The 22,610-nt window shown below is 38.5% G+C and overlaps 2 protein-coding genes across 3 annotated transcripts; both read right to left on the bottom strand.

Annotated features, from left to right (window-relative positions):
• Nucleotides 1-144: 144 nt before the first annotated feature.
• LOC143853462 (alpha-crystallin domain-containing protein 22.3-like) lies at nt 145-2,127 on the bottom strand. Its single transcript, XM_077363239.1, has 2 exons — nt 1,849-2,127; nt 145-993 (listed from the first exon to the last, which is right to left on the bottom strand). Exons 1-2 carry the CDS (start codon nt 2,102-2,104, stop codon nt 740-742), a joined length of 510 nt encoding a protein of 169 aa, XP_077219354.1. The 5' UTR covers nt 2,105-2,127; the 3' UTR covers nt 145-739.
• Nucleotides 2,128-10,383: 8,256 nt separating this feature from the next.
• On the bottom strand, nt 10,384-20,480 carry LOC143853115 (increased DNA methylation 2-like). Of its 2 annotated transcripts, none has more exons than XM_077362838.1 (3): nt 19,746-20,477; nt 11,348-12,398; nt 10,384-10,904 (listed from the first exon to the last, which is right to left on the bottom strand). In XM_077362838.1, the coding sequence occupies exons 2-3, from the start codon at nt 12,369-12,371 to the stop codon at nt 10,654-10,656; spliced, it is 1,275 nt and encodes a 424-aa protein (XP_077218953.1). In that variant the 5' UTR covers nt 12,372-12,398; nt 19,746-20,477; the 3' UTR covers nt 10,384-10,653. The 2 variants fall into 2 exon arrangements, with proteins under 2 accessions (XP_077218953.1, XP_077218954.1); XM_077362839.1 differs by having other exon boundaries at nt 10,771-10,904; nt 11,320-12,398; nt 19,746-20,480.
• Nucleotides 20,481-22,610: the final 2,130 nt, after the last annotated feature.

Here is a 22,610-nt window from a genome sequence, read left to right as displayed (position 1 = left end):
TCCAAATTTATCTATTTATATTGAGAGTTGATATATGTGATCGCGAGTGTGGCACAGTAACCCCCCTTTGGAACGCGTTGAGAAAATTCCCCGGGCAAATCCGATCCAATCGTGCGCAAGTAAACGAAAAAAGAAATAAGCACAAACCACAAGATGAATACTGAGATTTACATGGTTCGGCCAAGATGCCTGCAACCACGGGCAAACACGATCTTGCACTATAAGCACAAACAGTTGAAAGAGAATGAGACCTCTTTCTAGTTGAAGAAACACAACCCACCTTCCTCTAATTTGCTGACAAAACAAAAGGCACAAAAATCCAAGCATGGGCAAGGGAAAATTCTACATTGGCTTACCACCATTAATCATGATTCTAATTTCGCTTTCGGACAGAAAAGTTTGAGTCAATTCCTGTACCAAAGGAACTTCCAATAAAAATATCCAAATCGCTCCAAGTACCCTTCTCAACTCCCCATGATGCCATTTACTATTTTGCCATCTTTAGTAGATCCTGTATGCATGCAATCAAAATAGCTAACATCATGTGGATGGGCCCATGTAGTTTAAATAAAATGGCATAACCATTTAGTTTTGTTCAGCAAGATATATGAGACCACGTCATTCCTTTAAAAGCAAAGATGTCCAGACTAGAAAAACAAATTATATCGCATAAAAAGCTTATATATAAAGATGGCACATTGTTCCTGATGTTTAACCTGAGCTTTTACTCTAGATAAGGTCATTCGTTCTTCATTCGCTTCTTCATCACTACCCCCTCAAGAATCCCACCACCCCTGAAAGAACCTGAGAATTCTGTATATTCTACCGGTCCTGGCAGCTGGAATGAGACAGAGAAGTGCCCTGAGGAGCAAAGATTTTGTGTTTGCATCACAAACACTTGTCCATTTTTGGATATTACTCTTTCACCCGTCGTGGTTTCCCCTTTTATTACCACTCGCCCATTACCATTGATTTCAATACTGAATTTATCTTCTGCAATCACAAACACAACAGCTCAGTGAAAATCGTAAGAGATCAAATAACAATCGAGAGGCAGGTAATTGTAATAAGAATAACATGGTCTTATGGGATAGGATTGATCTACTCCATAAAAATAATAGAAGCTCAAATATATGAGGTACACTTACTGCAATAAGTATGATCTGGTTGGTTTTATCATTGGGTCAGTGTTCCTTTATCGTTTCAGCACTTACAGCCAATAACAGTTATCTTGGTACAACAAATTATGCACTACCATATATATAGGCAAAAATGTTTCTGAGCTCAAGCTCAGATATGCTTGAGCTCGAGCTCAGAAACAGTTTTCCAATATAGGATGTGATAATGAAGAGAAGAGAAACACCTGAATTGATTCTTCAACTGTCAAAAATGACCAGTATGCTAAGAATTAGACTTCATACATGCCACTATGGTGGATCAGCGTATCTTCTCTTCACCAATGTAGACATCATAAATCCTAATTCAAGCCTTTTTAAATTTTTGACATTTTCCAAAAAAGGGGACAACAATTGATATCGAAAGTAACACCATGTAATAGCAAAACTAATTTTGGTGGTTCTCATTTCTCATGGAAGTTATGATTATCTTCAAAATACCTTGCCTTATTTGTCAATCCCAATGCAACTTCTTGTTATTTATCATGCAGAAAAATTAAGCAAGAGCATCAATTTGCAGTTTGGGAAAATTGTCATATGCATTTCCTCACGAACATTTACGAATTTAGAAGACTAATTTTGGTCTCAATAGAGAATAGATTATAGCTGTTCACATGAAAAATGAAGAAGCTTGATAATGTCCTTGTCTTTTTCTAAAGTGAATGCAACTTACCCTCATTGCATTTTACGCCCGGCAAGCACATATGGAACAAATAGGCATTCTCACTAACACCAATGTCAACCAGTCCTACCGGCGGTCCACGTTGCCTCTCCGCTGCAGTTCCTGTCAAAGCAATCCCTTTTTTACCTGCAGTACTCACTAAGTTATCCCACTCTTCCACTGTACGAGGTGAAGGAAAAATGAGCATTGCTGGTGCAACTGTAGGAGGTGATGATCCTCTCGATTCAGTCTTTACATTAGATCCCATGTTGTATTTGCAAATGTGCTCTTTAAACTGCAAAATTTAGTAAGATTTTTAGCATATGAAGAGCAATAAAGGCAATTAAACTGACCAGTGCAGAAAAGAAAGCTTTTAGTTGCACGTTTAGCTAATATTCCATACTCGAACATGAGATTTCATTTTGGGAGATCATATTAGTACTCCCTTGCTTTGACGCTGGCAGCTATCTCTTTATTTTGATGGCCCAGATGTAAATAGGCATCCCCCACCAAAAATCATATCCATAGAATGATCCTAACTCTCCAACAGTCATAACCAGCCCATCAAAAACACCAACAGTAAAGAACAAAAGTGCAAACAAGCACTCAGAGAGAGAGAGAGAGAGAGAGAGAGAGAAGGGAACGAATCGAACAGACCCTAACCCAGAAACACAAATGATCAGTTTTCTTTAAGAGTCAGTACTTAGTAGAAAAGAAGTGGAATGAAGCATAAATAATAGCATAAAATCATATACGTTGCTCTTGCTATTTGCCTGTTTTCAGGAGATATGCGCTTTTCAGCCGTTTTTGAGTTATCAATAGAGAAGACGAGAAAACGAACAGTACCAAAGAACAAGACGTGTCATTAATTAGCCCAGCTCTAAGATTCGAAAAAAAAAAACTCTCCTTGTTCGCCATTAGCACAAATACATTTAACCTCGAGCTTCAATTTTCTTTTTTTCCTTTCTTAGTTTCCTCAGTATGTAACCTTACAAGTCGAAAGGATGATGCTCGACAAAGATCTAAAAAGAAAGTCACTTTTAGGCTCCTCCCTAAAAGACACTTCTTGTGTGAAGAACTGATTTTAGGGATTTTCTAGGGGCCATTGCATAAGGCATTTCACGGGCCGAATGTTGCAAGAGAGAGCAGCCACTTGGGCTCAGATTTTGTCTCCATTTAATTCCCCTGATTTTCCTGTTCACTTGTTTTCTCGGGAAAGGAAAAGAAAAAGTTTCCCGGGAATCTGACGTGGTATTAGGAAAAGAAATCCAGGGAAACTGTGCAGGAAAAGGTTTCCCGCGCCTGTTCACTTTCGCGGGAAAAGGTTTCCCCAGAAACTGCTTGCCCACTTTTTTCACTAGTTTTCCTGGGAAAGCAAATCCGACCAAAAAAAAGGGAAAAGGAATCTCACACTCGTGAGAAAAAACTCATTTCCACATCATTTTTCCCAATTTCCATGTCAGATGTGACATTTTCCACCTAGGCTCCTTCAAAATCCCGTGAAGACAAGTGAACATGCGAATTTTAGCTTTCTCGGGAAAAAAGGGGGGTTTTCCCGGGATTTGGTCTCCCGGGAACGCGAGTGAACAGAGCCTAAGGGTGCGTTTGGAATGCCGGAATTGGAAATCAGTATCGATATCCGATTCCAATTTAGGCGATTCTAGCCTAGTTTCGTTTGCAAAACGAAATCGGAAACAATACTAAACTCTGATTGGGAGAAAACAAGGGAATATTTAGTGCTTTTTGTTTACCACCCAAGGGGGTGATATTCTGATTCTGGAATGTAAAGGAAAAAAAAATGGCTTTAAATGTCCTCCAAAGGCACTTGACCAAATCCACATTAATTCCAAATTATTCAAGTCAGTATAAAAATTTTATTTATAAATTCTTTTTTAGATAGGTTATTTATAAATCTAAATCTGACCTGTAATGAGTGAAAATGACCAAAATATGTTTAAGGTGGGGGAAATAACTAAAATGCCCACATAATATAACAATGATAAAAAAACGACATAAAAGGTGAAAAAAAAAAAAAAAAAAAACCAGAACACCCCTGAGTCACCCCTGAGTCATGAAAAATTGAAATACCTCCATGACATAAAAAATGATCAAAATACACCAAATCGATAAAATGACCAAAATACCCCCCTCATCATGAAAATGATCGAAATACACCCATATCGGGTGAAAATGGCCAAAAAACACCTAAGTAGTGAGAAATGACTAAAATACCCTTATGACATAAAATGGTCGAAATACCCCATATAGGTAAAATGACTAGAATACCCCCGAGTCATCTTGTCTTTTCTTTTTTATTTGTCTTGTGAATTTTTTTGGGGAATGTGTAATAACCTTTTGGCATCACTTTAAATGCTAGAAGACAAGATAGGTTAGTGCAAATATCAAAATATAGTGGTGCTGATATCATTTCCCTAAATAAAATACCCCCATGATATAAAAATGACCAAAATATCCCATATCATGTTAAATGACCAAAATACCCCTAGTCGTAAAAAATGACCAGAGTACTCCAAGTTGTGGTGGGCTTCAAACCGGTTAAAAGGTGAGCGAGAGAGAACAAAAAACACCAACACTTAAGAACAAAAAATCAAACAAGCACTATTTGTCTCAAACCCTAAACCTAATTTGCGATGCATGTTTACCTAACCAGGAGAGAGAGAGAGAGAGAGAGAGAAGGGAACGAATATTATTTGGTTAAAACCCCAAATCTAATCTTTCATGCATGTTTACATACGCAGGTAGTTACAAGAAAAAGAACCAATTAAAACAAACCCTAACCCAGAAACACAAATGATCATTTTTCTTTAATCGTCAGCAGAAAAGAATTGGAATGAAGCAGAAATAATAGCATAAAATGATATACCTTACTCTTGCTATTAGCCTTTCTTCAGATGGAGAAAGAGATGCGGTATTCAGCGTTTTTGGGTTATTAATAGAGAAGATGAGAAAACGAGCAGTGGCAGAGAACACGACGCGTCATTACTCATTAATGAGCCAGCTCTATAAGATTCGAAACAATCTCATTGTCCACCATTAGCACAAATACATTTAACCACGAGCTTCAATTTTTTTTTCCTTTTTTAGTTTCCTCTATCTTAACCGTCCAGGTCGAAAGGATCATGCTCGACAAAGATCTAAAAAGAAAGTCACTTTTAGGCTCCTCCCTAAAAGACCCTTCTTGGGTGAAGAGTCTATCACAAAAAGATCTTATTTTAGGAATTTCCTACGGACCATCGCAGAAGGCATTTTGAGGACCGACTGTTGCATGAGAGAGCAGCCACATGGGCTCAGATGTAGTCTTATTCATTTAATTCCCCTGATTTTATTCTCTAAATAGTAACGGCAAACATCAGAAGATCTCTCTCTCTCTCTCTCTCTCTCTCTCTCTCCAAAATGCATGCCTTGATCCAAAAATCCTCCTGATAGATATACTTTCCTTTTTGTGATGTTCTTCTATCTATTAAGAGTTTATCACATAAATCTTTAGGAAAAATATGATGGTACATGGTAGGATTAGTTTCATTCTTTTAGCTGCTATGTTGCATGTGGAGAACAGTTTGTTATGTTTAAATAGATATTTAGATGAGATCAAGAATCCTAGTAGAGACTCATCTTCCTCAACCAGGATCGGTACATAACACCTTTCAATCCTATAATCATATAGCAAACCTATCAAGGAGCATATTTCTATCCTACAAATTCAAACACATATCATGGGACCTAATCCAATTGGCGATTCATTTTTCATTGAATTAGTCTAGATACTCTCTTCATTTTTCATTGAATTAGGCTAGATACTCTCTTCACTCTCCCTCTCTTACCTTCCGATTGATTGAGCCAGGGATTGGCCCTACAGACTCCTTTTCTCTTTGAGTCCTTCAATGGGTAGAAACTAGTAATTGCGCCCTTTTTCATTAGAGAAATAGGGGAGGCTGAGTGAATCTGCACCTAGGTCTCTTCCGAACTGAAGGGGCCATGTGCTTCATTTCCATGTATGAGGCTTTCTAGTGTTGTGCCTAGAAAGGAGCAATTGTTCTAGTGGATGAGTTTCATTCAATGTTATCGGGGTCGCCCTCTCACCCTCCGACCAGCAATCTAGGTTCACCGACCCAAAACGTGGGTTGCTTGCGACCCGGATTGCCAAAACTGGCGATTCATTTTTCATTGAATTAGGCTAGATACTCTCTTCTCTCTCCCTCTCTTACCTTCAGATTGATTGAGCCAGGGATTGGCCCTACATACTTCTTTTCTCTTTGAGTCCTTCAATGGGCAGAAACTAGTAATTGCGCCCTTTTTCATTAGAGAAATAAGGGAGGCTGAGTGAATCTGCACCTAGGTCTCTTCCGAACTGAAGGGGCCATGTGCTTCATTTCCATGTATGAGGCTTTCTAGCATTGTGCGTAGAAGTGAGGAACTGTTCTAGTGGATGAGTCTCATTCAATGTTACCTGGGTCGCCCACTCACCCTCCGACCAGCGATCTGGGTTCGCCGACCCAAACCGTGGGTTGTTTGCGACCCGGATCGCCAAAACTGGCGACCCGGACAACCCGCAGGAAAGGGAGAGATGCATAGAGAGAGGGAACAGTTCGGTGGACTAGGAAAAAAGACCTGCACAATAGTTTATTAGTTTATTCATGTTTTTATATTTTTATTTCAGAATTGGGTAATTATTTTTTCTCTGCTTTCATTTAAATTGAGAATACAAGATATGTTGGTGCTTAATTTAGTAATATTTGGAGATCTTCAAATTTTATATATTATGGATTGGTTTGGATTGGAACTGGAATTTTCATCTTGAATATATATGAATGGCATATACGAGGCTTTTGGTTTTGTTTATTAAATGTATGTATTGTGGACTATAGAATGATATTCTTGTAAAAATAAATGAATATATATATATATAAAGTACTGGAGCGACCCAGATTTGCACTCCAAATCAACTCGCGAGCGAAAATAGCAAACCGACTTAGCCTACCCTCACCGTACCACGGGCTACCATCGTGTCTGTTCCCGTACTACGTACCATAACGAACCGCGTTCCGGGCATGGTTTTAAATTTTGAGTGAAATCCGAAATTTCAGGTTTTGCTCGAGACCCGAACCGAAATCGGCAATACCTGAAACGATAGTTTTTTTCGGCCAAAATTTCAAAATTTGGGTGGAAATTTCGTCCGAAAATTTAGGGATTTCAACCAAAAATTGAGATTTTTTATAATCATGTCATATTATCCCGAAATTTTGGCTGAAATTTCAGAAATTTCAGTCAAAAATCTATTCGAGAAAAAAATATGCATTAAATGATTTCATCGGATTTTGGCCAAAATTTCGGTTTCGGTGAGGACCGAATCGCATTCCGTAACCGAAATTTGAAACCATGGTTCCAGGTAACCTTGGTCTCGTTTCCTTCTATTGTTTTGTTTCTAGAAGCGGCAGTACAAGGTGAGTTCCAGGTAACTCCATTTATGCAGTGAACTGCCGTCAAAGACTCTAGAAGCGGCAGCATAAGGTGGTTATTTGTTATTTTATGTTACTGTTATTTCAAGGGATTGATACAATTGCGATTTTTACACATACAAAAACCAAGTTTGTTGTAACTTTCTGTTATGACATTGGTGGCCAAAGCTGTACTAAGGGGGTGCTTGAAAAAACTCTGTTGTGCAGATATATCAGTATATGGTAGTTATTTTCTCTATAGGAGGCCTCCTGAAGAGAGAACTCTGACAAAATAATCATTTTTTGTAGATCCAGTCATGGCAATGTGACAAGTTTTTATCCAATAAACTTGTTTTCATTATCAAGTTGTATAGTAATTGTAATGCAGTCCCAATAGAAGCATTATTCATAATATCCCAATATAAAAAAGGGCAGTCCAGTGCACGAGGCTCCCACCATTGCGGGGTCCAGAGAGGGCTAGATGTACACAGCCTTACCCCTGCTTTGCGAGAGGTTGTTTCTGTGACTCGAACTGGTGGTCACAATGGAGAAACCTTTCCATTGCGCCAAGGCTCGCCCTCTATTCTTCTTAATATCCCGACCCCAAACAAAAATAGCAAATGGCGCATTTAGCGGGTGAGCCAATGAGTATCCCAAACCTGAGCTTTTTTTTTGTTTTTGACAGAAGGTAAAAGACTAAAAGGAGATGATATCCACTGCTCTCTGTGATATTGGCAGCCCTATTAGTTTTTTTGTTCACCTTTTCAGTGGCTGTTACAGTCCCAACAAGCCATCTACTGAAGAGTTGAGAAGATTTCACTAATCTCTAATGATCTTTATTAGCAATAATCAGTGCTTATATAAGCACTTCCAGATTAAAATGTTAGAATTAAAAGATAAATATAATAGAAGGATCCTAATCTAAACAACGTACTACAATCTCCAAAGATCTGCTAAATTTAATCAGTTATTCTTTAACATCTACAACCAACCAGAGAATTTTAAGAGAATGAAGGTCTGACAATATTAAAAACAGAGGAGTCCAAATATTATTTCTCAAGTTAAAAACCTCCTATATTGCTGTGGTTGGGAATTTTTGCCTACCACCAGTCAATCAGCAGTGAGTTTCCCAAACTCTGATATTAACTATAACAGAACAAATGGGATAGCACTTCTCTCAAAATGGCCTTTCTAATTCTTGGAGATGGAAAATCACTACTTTAATGAAACAGTGCTTATTCATGGAGTTGGGTACATTTAGGTAAACTTATCGGGCTTGGCAGGGGTGTCAATGGACCCAGACGGTCCGATGGATGGTCTGAATCCAACCTTAATATACAAGATCTAAGCACATTAGAAGGATCCATGGATATATTTTGGATCCTCTTCGTAAGATCCGAAAAATTTCGGATCCACAAAAAACTCCGATGGATATCACGATCCGAAGTCTTTTTTACTAAAATACCCTCAAAATATTTCTTATATTTAGTCGAGAGGTTCTTCATAAAAATTAAAAATGAACTAAATATTGCTTAACTAACCACTACGCGCCCCCCGCCCCCCGCCCCCCCCCCCCCCCCCGGTTTTCCAAACATCTTTTTCTCTTCATTTCCTCAATCAGTTAAGGTTTTTTTTTTTTTCTTCTTCTTCTTTGTAAACTTGCCACACATCCTCAACAATGATTAGTTACAAGAAAGTTTTATCATCACGCACCCTTGAACATTAGAATACTTTTCAACAATAAAATCCTACTCTTCACCAAAATCATGGGTTGTTATTAGATATAGTGACTAATTCTTTTCTGAATTGAGGAAGTTTTGGAATTCATTTCAAATGAAGAAAACTGAGATTTTTTGTTGTTATGTAAGTGTAAGTAGGACCTACTAGGACACTCCGATAGACGGTCTGATTTGAAATGAATCATGACCGGGACACAAGAAGTAGGGTCCGAAGAACACTCTGAATCCGATCCGACCAATAAGGGATTTGAACAGGTCGTGACTAAGACATAGGTGGATCCGATCCGAAGTGGATCTGTTGACACCCCCTAGGCTTGCATATTAAATTTTGGAGCTTAAATTCAACTAGTATAGCTTCATGTTTGATCGAAAACCGAACTGTAAAAGATTTAAGATTAGCTTTTGCATTGGCTATCTGTTGGAATTGTAGCTAGAGTCATAGTTAGCAATACATATGATGGCAAAAATCTTCAAGCCATGATGATGGGTATATAACAGCTCTTGCCCGAAAAAATGGGTAGAAAATGTTGGAATTTTTTTCAAAATAAATTAAAAAGTTTTGCTTTTGAAAATGATGCGTATAAAACATCTCGCGCCTTGAAGCAGTCTCATTCCTCTAGCACCACTATATTCTTTAAGGCTCTGTTTCTTTCGACCCAAAATGGGCATAAAACAATTTTACTAATGGAAGAATGGGATTAAAATTTGTTTTACACCGATTTTACGTCAAAAGGATTTGCTAGGCACAATAGCAGAAGGCAATTCGAGCTGAGATGTTGCGTGTGAGGTGGTTATCCACCTCAGATGAATTAAATGAGTAAGACATAATCTACCCGTGTGGCTGCTCTCACATGCAACAGCCCGGCTGCGAAATGCCTTCTGCGATGGTCCCTAGTAAATCCCAGCAATACAAAAATCAGTTTAATATCATTTCCAATACAAAAATCTTCATGGTTTTACATTCATTTCGTGGGCACTGGACAAGGATTTTTGTCTTAGTACTAAGCTCCATCCCTGCTATTCACCAACAGATAAGAGAGAATGAGACCTCTTTCTAGTTGAAGAAACAGAAGTCACCTTCCCCTAATTGGGTGACTGAAAAAAAAGAAAAGCTCAAAAATCCAAGCATGGGCAAGGGCAAATATCCAGTACTTACCAATACCATTGACTTCAAACCTTGATAGATCAGTCTAGGAAACAAATTCTACATTGGCTTCCTACCATTAATCATGATTCTAATTTCGCTTTCAAGCAGAGAAGACAATTCCTATACCAAAGGAACCTCCAAATAAAAATACCCAAATCCCCAATGGTACCCAGATTCTGCATGCATGCAATCAAAGCAGCTGACATCATGTGGATGGGACCATGTAATTTATATAAAATGGCATAAACATTTTGTTTCGTTTAGCAAGATAAACATTTTGTTTTGTTTAGCAAGATATGAGAGACCATGTCATTCCTCTGAAAGCAAAGATGTCCAGAATAGAAGCATATATAATAATGCACAAAAAGCTTGTATATAAAGATGGCACAGTGTTCCTGATGTTAAATCTGAGCTTTGTGCGGTGAATATTCCAAAATTGTGTTTTGGTTGACAATATCCATTATTATAGATAAGGTCACAGTTTCTTTATTCCCTCCTTCATCACTATCCCCTCGAGAATCCCATCAGCCCCAAAATTACCTAGGAATTCTTGAGGTTCTACCCGTCCTGGTAGCTGGAATGAGACAGAGAACTTCCCTGAAGGGCAAAGATTTTGTGTTTGCATCTCAAACACTTGTCTGTTCTTGAATATTAACCTTTCACCAGTCGTCGTTACCCCTTTTATTAGCACTCGCCCATTGGCCTCGACTTCACAACTGAATTCCCCTGCAATCACAAACACGACAGCTTGGTGAGAACCGTAAGAGATCAAATAACAATGCAGAGGCAGGTCATTGTCATAAGAATAACCTGGTCTTATGAGATAGGATTGATCAAGTGTTAAAAAAAATTGATCTTGAGGTTGTTAATCTTATCAACCCCTATAATCTTATCATACCGAAAAATTTAGCAACCTCAGAAGAAATTGCTTGTTAATAATAAGAAATTGATCATGATAGATTGATCAACTCTCATAATCTCATCATGCCGAAAAATTGCGCGAAAGCAGCAATATGCAATTTGGGCAATTTCTCATATGCACTTGCTCAAGAACATTTACGAACTTAGAAACCAGTTTTCGTCTCAGTAGAGAATAGATTATAGCTGTTCGCGTGAAAAATGAAGAAGCTCGATAATCTACCTGTTTTTCTAAAATGAACGCAACTTACTTTCATCCTTTTTCACGCCCGGCAAGGATATATGGAACAAGTAGGCACTCTCACAAACACCAATGTCAACCAGTCCTATTGGTGGTCCCACTTGCCTCTCAGCTACAGTTCCAGTCAAAGCAATCCCTTTCTTACCTGCAGTCACAATGTTATCCCACTCTTCAACAGTAGGAGGTGAAGGAAGAAAGAGCATTGCGGGACCAACTTTTTCCACAGACCCAACTTTCTCTTCAGTTGGCAACACAGAGCCACTATATGGTATGCTTCTCAAAGGTATACTTCTCAATGGTACGCCACAGTGGAGTATGCCACTAACGGGTGGCGGGCCCTCTTGAGTTTCCAAGTCGTCATACAATTGTCTTTTTCTTCGAGATCTCCGTGAAGACCTTCTCACGTCAAGCTTTCCATTAGATTCCTGATTTGCCACATGATCTGTAACCCCACCAAAGCCACCACTGCCATGAAACCGTGCAGCATCTCTATCCAGCAATAAATTCTCAAGCCCAGTTAGCCTCTTAAACCTCTCAACATCCTCCGGCTTTATGTAAGAGATTTCTGGGTTGTTAATAAATATAACATTCTCAACGATTTTGTATCCTTTTTTGTACTGCCTCTGCCGGCGGTGCAAATGGAGAGGAAAGAGATCAGGTAACTGATGGTGGTCGGCAGTTGAATCCAGAGACCGTAAACAGAGACTACCTTCGAGTAACTGGCGGAACAAAGGTCGCTTAATTATAACAGATTGATTTGCATTTCTAAGTACATAATAGTATACTCGCTCCATTTCCATGGCTCTCATTTGCGACCCTGCTAATTGATCAGGGATGTATGGTGGAAGACCCTCAGCTATTCTCTGCAGAACTGATTTTTTGGGCTTCTCATCCTTCAGATCAGGCCCAAAGTAGGTGCCCATAATAAAGAGCAATAAGAAATGCTGCTCTCCGGTTGTCTCCATCCAATTGGGTACGGTTGAGGGTTCTGATGCCACGGGAGTGAGAGACTCGGGCTGGGACAAGTTGTCCATGTTGTATTTATATATGTGCTCTTTAAACTGCAAAATTTAGTAAGATTTTTAGTATATGAAGAGCAATGAAGGCAATTTGCCCGACTGAAACAATTTATTTGACAAAAAAGTTTGCATCTGTTGATCCATTTCATTTTCTCTAAATATTCTCTTTCTTGTCGTTTTATTATGACTGTCATTGTAAGATGACTAGATTTCTTTCATTTTTTTTGTAAAAGCTCAAAGGGGCTGTTTTGGAATGAGAAGGGGAACAAGAACATTACTCTAGCAAAATAAGTTTAATATGGCTTCACAATTCACTCTTAATAGAGTGTTTGGTGAGATCAAAGAAAATTTTTTGTTGTTGGGCCATCACAAGAAAAGAATGCAAGGGATGTGAAAGACTTGTACCAGAAATGGATGGAGATCGTATTGGATAGTGAGGCGGGGCTAACGTTCTCACGCTAAATTCCAATGGTGCTGCTATCGGTAACCCAGGCTCAGCATCAATGTGGGGAAATTACCTTTTTGCCTTTTCAGGCCTGATCGGATGGAAAGACTCAAATGAAACTAAATCTATGGAACTTCTCTTGGGATTAGACTGTTCGCTCGTGATCCCCACAGCACTCTTGAAGTGGAAGGGGGCTCAAGGAACGTTATTTCATGGGATTATGGTTTTAAATTTCTACTGAAACCGACATGAAATAACCGAAATATTCCCGTTTCCATCCCCACCAAAACTGAAACCAAAACAATTGAAATGCATAGAGCAAAATCGTAAGTGTAAGAGTGGCATACTGTATCAGTATGTATTACATAATTATATTTATGTAAATAGCAAGTGAAATGTAGTGCATGTACTATGAATAAATATTTATATGAATTACATGTAAAATTTGGCATGTATTAAATTATCAGACATGCGTGGCAATGCATGTCACTACGTGTTCGATGTTTTTAAACCATTTTTGGATCGTTGACTTGCTTATGTGATGGTTTCTAAGTGTGTATTTGTGCTCATTCTAACATTTCCTGAAGTTTCATCTTTAAATTCTATCATTTGCATATGTTTCTGTGATTTTACAAGATTTTCACCGAAATTTCCAACCGAAACAGATGCTTTTTCGATGGCAACCGAAACCAAAACCAAAATTTAAAACCTTGCCTACAATATGAGGAAGTCTATTTGCACATTGAGACTTTCAAGAATCGTTAATGAAATCTTGACTTATGTAACTTGCATAATGAAATGGCTGATTTGCTTGCTAAGAGGGGATTATTTTTATTTGGGGGTGGGGAGGTATTGATTGTGTGTGTGGCTGTGTAATTTTTCTGCTGCTTTATGTTCATTGCTTTGTTCTTAATAAAATTTGATTAGTGTATCCCCCCACTAAGATTTACGAAAATAGAATAAAGGAAACTCAAACAAAATAATGAAATCAAATGGAAGTGATGGTTTCCATTTTACCACAATAAAAGGGTGTATCATAAGCTCCTAAAATTAAACTTGTCATATATTGAAAAGTTGTATTTTTACATTCCACGACTGTCCCTGTAATATTTTTCTCAGGATTTAAAAATAATATCTGCAATTAGTAACCGTTTGCACAAAAATTGCACACCTATTGCGAGAGAAAACGCCACATCATTCATATAGTAATCAAACTTTTAAAATTTGTTTATAAACATAGTTCAATATAGAGGACTGACATCTGCACTACCATATGTTGATAATGCCAGTACTCACTTAGTTTTATATTTTTCAGAAAAAAGAATAAAACAAAGTGAGTAGTGCCAGAATCAAAATAGCGGAGTGTGGATACCATTCCCCTTAATATAAATTACTGATTTTGATTTTGTCAATACTGTATAGAAATATTAACTTACAACCATAAAATGTGCTAGAAATTATTGAAAATTATCACCCCCCCCCCCCCCCCCCGCGGCAATTACGTGCACGCCCCACTTATAAACGGTGGATCATTTATTTATTCATTGCAAAGTAGCTCGAGAGGTTTGGGGAGGGGTTCTGTCGAGGTTCGGTATTGCGTGGGTGTTTCCTTCTAATGTGAAGGATCTTTTTGAAGGGTGGTCTTTTATTCCATGGAGGAAAAAAGGGAAGTTTTGGGGTCGATTTCTTTATTGGCCACGATGTGGGTTCTATGGACAGAAAGAAATAATAGGATTTTCGTTGGGCGTGCAAATTCTTCTTACTATCTATCTATCAAGGTAGTCGCGTTATCAATTTCCTAAGCGAGGGCGCTGCCAATTTTCAAATTTGTCTCGGCTTTCGACTTGTGGACGGGGTGGAAAGTGGTTTGCAACAGTCAAGTCCCCGATCCTGTAATTTCACAGAAGTGGGTCAATCCACCTGTTGGCTTTTCCAAGTTGAACTTTGATGGATCAAGCTTGGGCAACCGCGGTCTAGCCGGGATCGGGGGTGTTTTGAAGAATTCCGATGGGGAAGTTTTGCAAGCTTATTCCGGGCCTATCGGCGTAGCAGATTCGAACGAAGCTGAAGTTAGAGCCGCATATCAAGGCATTTTGCTTCTAGGGAGTGAGAGGATGACGAGCACTATCGTGTAAGGAGACTCGTTAAATGTCATTAGGTGGCTTAAGGGTTCGGTGGTTCCTCCTTGGAGATTTCTTCGTTTTTTCGATGAAATAAAGGATATAACGGTTGGGTGCTCTATGGCGTTCAAAAATGTAAGGAGATCAGCTAATGAAGTCACGGACAAATTGGCTAAAGCAGGTGCTGTCAAGCAGGCTCTGGAGCTTTACGACTTTCTGCCCCCTTAATTTCTTATAGTATTGTTTTTCTTTTTTCTTTTCTCTTTTGTGTAATACTTGTTTAGTGGGGTGTGCGGGGGGGGGGGGGACTTTTTCGGTCTCTCCCTCTATAATATATTCAGTTACCATTCAAAAAAAAAAAAAAACGTGATTTGACGTCAAAAAGCGTTAAAGTTGCCCACTTTTCACATCAAATCATGTTATAAGGGGAGAGTGCACGTAATGCAAGGGGAGTGGAAATATCATCTCCCTTTCAAATTATTGAATCTTTATCACATGAATGCATACTGTACACAATATATGTACAAATCTTAGTATTCTTTTTTTTTTTAAGAAAAGTATATCCATACACGGATACACTCCTGCCAGGTTGGTAGTGCCCTCACACACATTGTATCTATCATGGCAACTTGAGACCAATATACTTGATGTCCTCTCCTTAAAAGAGAGAGAGAAAAGATAAAATAGTCCAAGGTACACCTGTTTCACCAGAGAGTCTATGACATCAATTGGCCTCTATGAACTATGTCGAAGTGCCCACAGGATGTCATTCACTTAGTCTCCTACTCGCAATCTCCCTCCCTTCCAGCTTAGAAAGAAACACTTGAGCGCTGGTGCACGCACCTAGGATTTATTAGGATCTACAAAGCCAATAGGACTCTAGAAAGCCTTTACTCCTTTGGTGTTTCTAAAAACTCCACGACTCCCACCGAACTTGGATATCCCAAAGAAAAGCCATCAAAATTTATTTTAATGGCAGGAGATAGCAGTAAGGATATATAATAAGGTAGACCTAGTTTCCAAGATGTTGCAGTTGAAAGGAAAATTTAACCTGAGACGACCTCCTAAGCAAAGACCGAGATGTTGTTGTCGTCGCAATCGAAGGGGGCTAAAGTGATGCCTACATATTTTTGGAGTAACACTCATCTTGACAAAAAAATGACCCGACCGGAGAAACTATCTCTGGTAGTGTCGGGTTTATGAATCTCGGGTTTTCACATAAGAAGCCTGACCCAGCCTGAGATAGTTTCACGGGTATGGTAGGGTTCTGGAAAACCCGACCCGAGTTGCAACCCTACTTTTCATTTCCTATAGAGATCTTGGGTCGGAATTCCTCAAAACTCACTACTCACAATTTCTCAAGAAAAGATCGTCTTTATCGTTGAGGTTTCTTTGATTTCTCTATTCCCAAAGAATCCAAGCCACAGACAAAGGGAGCATAGTCCAAAGAACATTGCCTCTTTCCCATATGAAGAAAGCAACTACATTCTCTAGAAAAGGAAGCTAATGACTCTAGAAAACCCCAACACACCCCAGACCAACCGAGAAGAAGCATGCTCCAAATCAACCAAACAGATAAACATAACTCATGATCCAAAACTTCACAACAAACTAAGATCCCCATGTCAAAGAAAATTTCATACGCCAAATTGCTAGCTTTAGCAATTTGGCTTTCAGACAAGACTATTAGTTGAGTTGGTTGTCCAAATCTCCCTATTGTTGCCGGTCTTGCCAAGCTCTTCTGATAGGGCAGCTCGGCTTCTAGTTATTATTCCTGCGGCTGGAATTCCTGCAGTTAAGGAAGTTGACTTTGGGAGTGGAACCAGTGTTTCAAAACACAGATGCAGGTCAAAACGCAGCCAAAGAAAATCCTAGTCAACTCTTAATGACACGGTTGAGTACTTAGTTGACGCGGCTGAGTACATGGTTACACAACTGAGTACTTGGTTGACAAAGTCATAACTCAAGAGAGTTAAAGGAGTCTGGATTGACTTTGTAGGGCAAAATGCGGACTCGGACAAGACTGTGGTGAAGGTAAAAGGGAGTTGACTCAAGTGATTCCACGATGACGCGGGGGAGTTTAGGGTAAAACGTGCAATCTACTGCTTACTCATATGTGGGCAACCTTCACTTGTTGTTGAATAACATTATGAAATAATGCTCCCTCATGTGTCAGCTTACATGAGAGGAGCGGGATTATGGAGTTTTGAAGCATACTATACTAAGAAAGGCTACTAGAAGACTTCTTAAAGTGCTATAAGTGTCTTAAAACCAATTCACAAAAAAGGACAAATTAAATCAAACTGAAATTGGAAAAAAATCCATTTAAATCCAAGAAAAAACTATACAAAAAAGGATAAATTATTATGATGACTAACTATTCTTCTTCTAATACTACTACTAGTATGTCTAGGAAATTTTGCAAAAGCACTTTTGAAGCCCCTTTTTTTCAGCAGAGAAGTGTTACCTCATATGAATTAAATGAATAAGAAAAATTCAGCTATGAGGTGACTCTTCTCTCTTGAAAAAGAAGAGCCGCGACATGAATTGGTGTAATATTTCATAGACATTCCCAATTATACTAAATTAATTGAGGGGTACAAATGAGTTAGTCTCTAATCAAAGCGAAGTAATCAACAACTCTAAAGGGGAAACTCCTAACTAATAACACTAAAGAGGGGTACAAATGAGTCAGAGACTCTCTAATAGCACTATCAAAAGAGAAGGCAAAAAACGACTCAAAGACTCGCTAGAAGATGGGGCCACTCTAACATGAGGCTAAGTAAGCCTCCTAGAGGGGAAACTCTCTAAATGAGACTCATGGAATTTGGAAGGTCTGGACATGATTTGGAAGTGATCCTAGAAGTTTAGATGTCTCGGTCGACATACAGCACGGGTTCCATTCATTTAACATTAAAAAAAAAAAAAAAAATTGAAAGCACTGTACACAACATGCAATTTTCAGTAGTAAAGCTCTAAAATACAAAGTAAATCGTGAAAATTGATCAATATATGATTTGAAACTTGCTGCCAAGCTCAAAACATCCAAAACAATCATTGAAATTGAATAGAGCTCAAGTTGCCTATGATTTTTAAGAAATAGCACAATTATGACATATAGTGTGAAAAATGCAACTTTGCACTGACTTTTGGACCCCTCAAACATCAAAAACTCTACTAATCAAAATTGTAGATCTCAGCATGAATGACATTCTCTCAGTTGACCATTTCGTTTGGATCTGGCCAGAAGTGGCCGGAAAATAGCCTATTCCGATCCATCGCCATTAAAAGACATATTAGTGTTTTTACTGAAAGTTCGGGCTCAGTTTTGACACTCAAAACATCGCTTCTGGAAAACTTCGCTCAAGGACAAAGTAATAGAAAATCTTGTGAAAAAATATTTTCTCCTTTTACGGCTTCAGACAAAACAACCTGAAATAGTCTAAAAATGGCCAACAAGCTGCTGTTGCAGAGATGACAGTTTCAGAAAAACTGAAGCTTGTAAGTATTTTTTGACATATTAAAAGGCCTTTATGGAAAAATTTGCTCAATAAGACAGTTTTAGGAAATATTATAACAAACACTTTTCCAGTTGACAGTTTCGAACAATTCCGAACAGTAGCAGCCCAAAAGTTACTCAACACGATAATTTCTAAAAAAACTTAAACAAAAACATCATTATGGACTAAAAACTTTAAACGGGCATAACTCTCTCGTCTTTTGGCCAAATTTGGGCCGCCATATGTCGAACTGACCGGCTTGACGAGATCTACAAAATTGATATGATTGCTTTTGAAAGTTTTGAGCATTTGAGGTCGAGAAAGGAAAAAACTCATAACTGGACAGCAACCACATGCTTTTAAGGAAATATAAATCATGGCTAAGAGTGAAACAACCTACAGGACAGCAGTTATGTGCTTTTTATCCCAACCAATTCACAACTACAGAGCATGTGACTTGCAAGACAGCAACTACACGGTGCAGGACAATAGATATGCACTATTAGATGACAACCATGTGCCTTTATCCTATTCCGAAATCACAAACATGGAACATGTAACCTGCTGGGACAGCAGTTATGGATTGCTGGACAGCAGACATGTAGTGTAGGACAGCAGTTATGCATGTATGACAGCAGTTATATGCTTCTAATGAAATGCAACTCTTGCACATAAACACACACACGCACATACCATGTCACTACCCTGTTTGAGCAAAAGAAAACACGAAGTTACTGCCCTATTTGGGGCAGAAAAGTATTCACACACAAAATCATGCTGCTGCCCTATTTCAATGGCACAAAATTATATACATACAAAATGTCACTATTGCCCTGTTTTGGTACTTTATCTCAAACCAATTTCATCTTTTCAAACTAAATTGACCTTAGCATCCACAACCCTTGGAACATGTATGCAGATAATAAGATCTAATATCTGTACAAAGATGTATCACATTGCCATAAGAAAAATGATCCCAAACCAAATGCCCAAAACATATAAAAGATGAAATCTCAGCTGGTTTGTAAATGACCTTAAACAAAATCAGTCATGAGATTATCACTTCCCATCGAGAGCAAATCAGAGAGAATATGAACTTTAAGGCTTATGAAAACCCCAATGGAAAATCATTACTCATATAGCAATTTTCTACTTGAAACGGTCATGAAGCAGAAGAGAAAATCATTACGCTATCATAGAGATGATAAAAGAGAAGCTAGAACACTATGAGAATTGAGGACAAAACACGAAATCGAAGAAAATTAGCTAGCACCACGAAATCAGAGGATAAAGCACAAAATCAAAGAAAGTAAGGTCTACTTACAATGATGAAGGGTGGCAAAATTACAGCCTGGTTGAGACGATGTCCAGGAATGCGGAGACACGGACGGTGGATATGGATTTGCCGGAAAACATCCAGGGCCGAAGCTCTCTCTCTCTCTCTCTCTCTCTCTCTCTCTCTCTCTCTCTCTCTCTCTCTCTCTCTCTCTCTCTCTCTCTGCTTTGTAAAGATCTGATAAGAATATCTTTGTAAGCTGTCAATGAAGATTCAACTTCAGCCAGAGACAATCGAAACTCAAAAGAGCCTTTCCAAGGCACCAGTGCAATATCCGAGCTTGTACTAAGCAGATCAGAGCTTTTTTTTTATAGATGTAAGGTTTTAAGAGATAGCAGGAGATACATCTAGGATTCTAACAGAGAGGAAATGATAGATCTAAATCAAAACCGATAACAAATCAAGCAACTTGAAGGAGAAGAGCTGACCGGAGTTCCGATGAGCTTGCCGGAAAATCGGTCGGAGAAGAAAAGCAAAGGGACTAGGGTTTCAAAGGTAAAGAAAAAATGAAAATGGAATGGATCTATGACTGAGGGTTTTGGAAACAAAGAAGAGAATAAGAGAAACTTGCTGCCTGGATCTTGAAGAAAATCCGGCAAACTTGCAGGAGGTAGCTGAAATTGTAGCCGGAGAAGAAGAAAATTGAGGTTAGGGTTTGGGGATTTGGGGATTTCTCTTTCTCTTCTTCTCTCTCCTTTTTTTTTACGAAAATGCTCTCTCCCTCTCCAAATGAAAGCATAATTTTTGTCCCTTCTGATTATCTTGGACAGCCCTCTAAAATATATTTTTATACTTGCTTTCGGATAAATGTGGTGGTCCACAAGAAGAATTTTTAATGAAAATAAAAGACAAATTCGTGCCCCCTTAGTTGTCCGGGACAATCTCCTTACTGCAAAAGATGCTAACTGGACAATCCTCAAACAAGATAAACTACCCCTTTCTGCAACACTATATATGCACTATCTCATGAACTTCACTCGTTCGCTAAGCGAACCTCAACAGATTTTTACAAAATTTTAAAGGGACATATTAGGGATCCTAACCTACCCTATGGCATAACATGGGACACTAATTCTATTATTTGAAAGGGTTTTTAGTTAAACCACCTAATTAGGGTTCGGTCAAAATGGGGTGTAGACACCCCTGTTTACGGCCGATTGCGTGCATCCATAGGGATTAATCCCGCCCTAAAATGAGGTAGGGATACCCTATGTCAAAAAAAGAAGAAGAAGAAAATAGACAATAAATCTTTAAGTATCACACTTGAATCTACATTTTAAAAAAAATCACACTTGAATCCGCAGTGTCAATATTCGACGTTAGTACCTTGCCCATCTAGAAAAATCTATGCAACATAGGTTTTACCCAGTCAGCTGTTGATGCAATATATCGATGTACAAAATCTCAACTATAATCAAGCTAATCATTCTGGTCAGGAACTCATCATGAAGGCTGTTTTTGGATTTATTTATTTTTTTAATTAACTCATCTGAGTTCATAAAAAGAACTTGGTCGTTTTCCTTTCATCATTAAACCTCTTTTATTTGACAGGAGTAGAAATATTAAATACTCCTCTGAAACCCCCTCTTCTTACTTATCAAATTGAAAATCACTTCAATCCATCAAAAGAAGCAAACTATTTTGTCATTGTCACTCATGCTCTATTCTTCCAGCACCAAACCACATCTACCTATAAAGATCAACAAATCTTTCTGTACCTGACAAAATCTACATCTCTCGCCTGTTTAATAACAGTAACAAAAAAGGTCTGCTCAAATGCCTATGCCTTTTCTTCTGAGGTCTTAACTTATAATACTGCTTTGGACAAGAAAAGGAAATCGATCCTTTAAAATGAAAAAAAAAAATCTGTGAAATTCGAGACTCAATTAGGAGAAGATCCATAGAGATAACAAAATAAAATAAACACCAAACCAGATCACAAATATCATGACAAAACTAGTAAAATTAAGGAAAAAGAAACAAAAGTTACCTCTAGTTAAGATTCATTTTCTTCTTTTCTTCTCCTTTTTCTTATCCTTCTCTAATCTTGCCGAAATTACCAAAGGGAAAGATAATCATAAATCTATTAACAGATGAAATGAAAAACAACTGAAAATACAAAGGAATCCTAGCTCGAAAATCAGAAAATGGGTACAAGTGAAAACAAAAAACAGAGCCTTGGCACATATTTATAGAGAAAGAGAGAGGAGGGAAAAAAAACCCTACCAAGATCTAAGACATATAACATGAAAAAAAATGCTTCTAGATCTGGAACTAATAAGCAATAACTTGAAACCCTTTTTCAAAAAGAAAAGAGAAATCAAGGGGACTCACATTGTTGGAACGATGGTAGATATCTCAGGCCAGAAGGAACCCTAACCCCAAATCAGCCCCCTTCTTCTTCGTTTGACAGTGGCCAAGAACAGGAGGGCGTGGAGATGGAACCAAATGCAGAGGGATGGTCGAAACCCTACCAAATAAAGGAAAAAGAATTGTCAAATCCTACAAAACAAAGCCATAGAAGCTTCTCTCTTCCTCGGTTTCTTCTCCTTCCTCAATCGGCAATGTAGGTTAGGGTTTCTCGACATTTTTGGGCTCCTAATCGTTAGCAGGAGAGAAAAGCTAGGGCATGAGAGAGAAAAGATAGGTTAGCGCGGGAGAGGAAAAGAGGGAGCGGGAGAGAAAAAAATAGGGCGCGAGTGGTTTTTTTAAGGCTATAGTTTTCTCCGACGATATAGCAGCGGTCGTCTAATTGACCGCGCCTAAAGACCCACTTTCAATAGCGGTTTTCAAGACCGCTGCTAAATTCCCGCTGGTAAATATAGTTTTTGTTGTAGTATTGATCAAAAAATC

This window comes from Tasmannia lanceolata, unplaced genomic scaffold, assembly GCF_043159265.1.
Source record: "Tasmannia lanceolata isolate RefF3 unplaced genomic scaffold, GAP_Taslan_0.1 ptg000019l, whole genome shotgun sequence".
NCBI lineage: Eukaryota > Viridiplantae > Streptophyta > Magnoliopsida > Canellales > Winteraceae > Tasmannia > Tasmannia lanceolata.
This window is presented reverse-complemented; position numbering and strand designations above follow the sequence as displayed.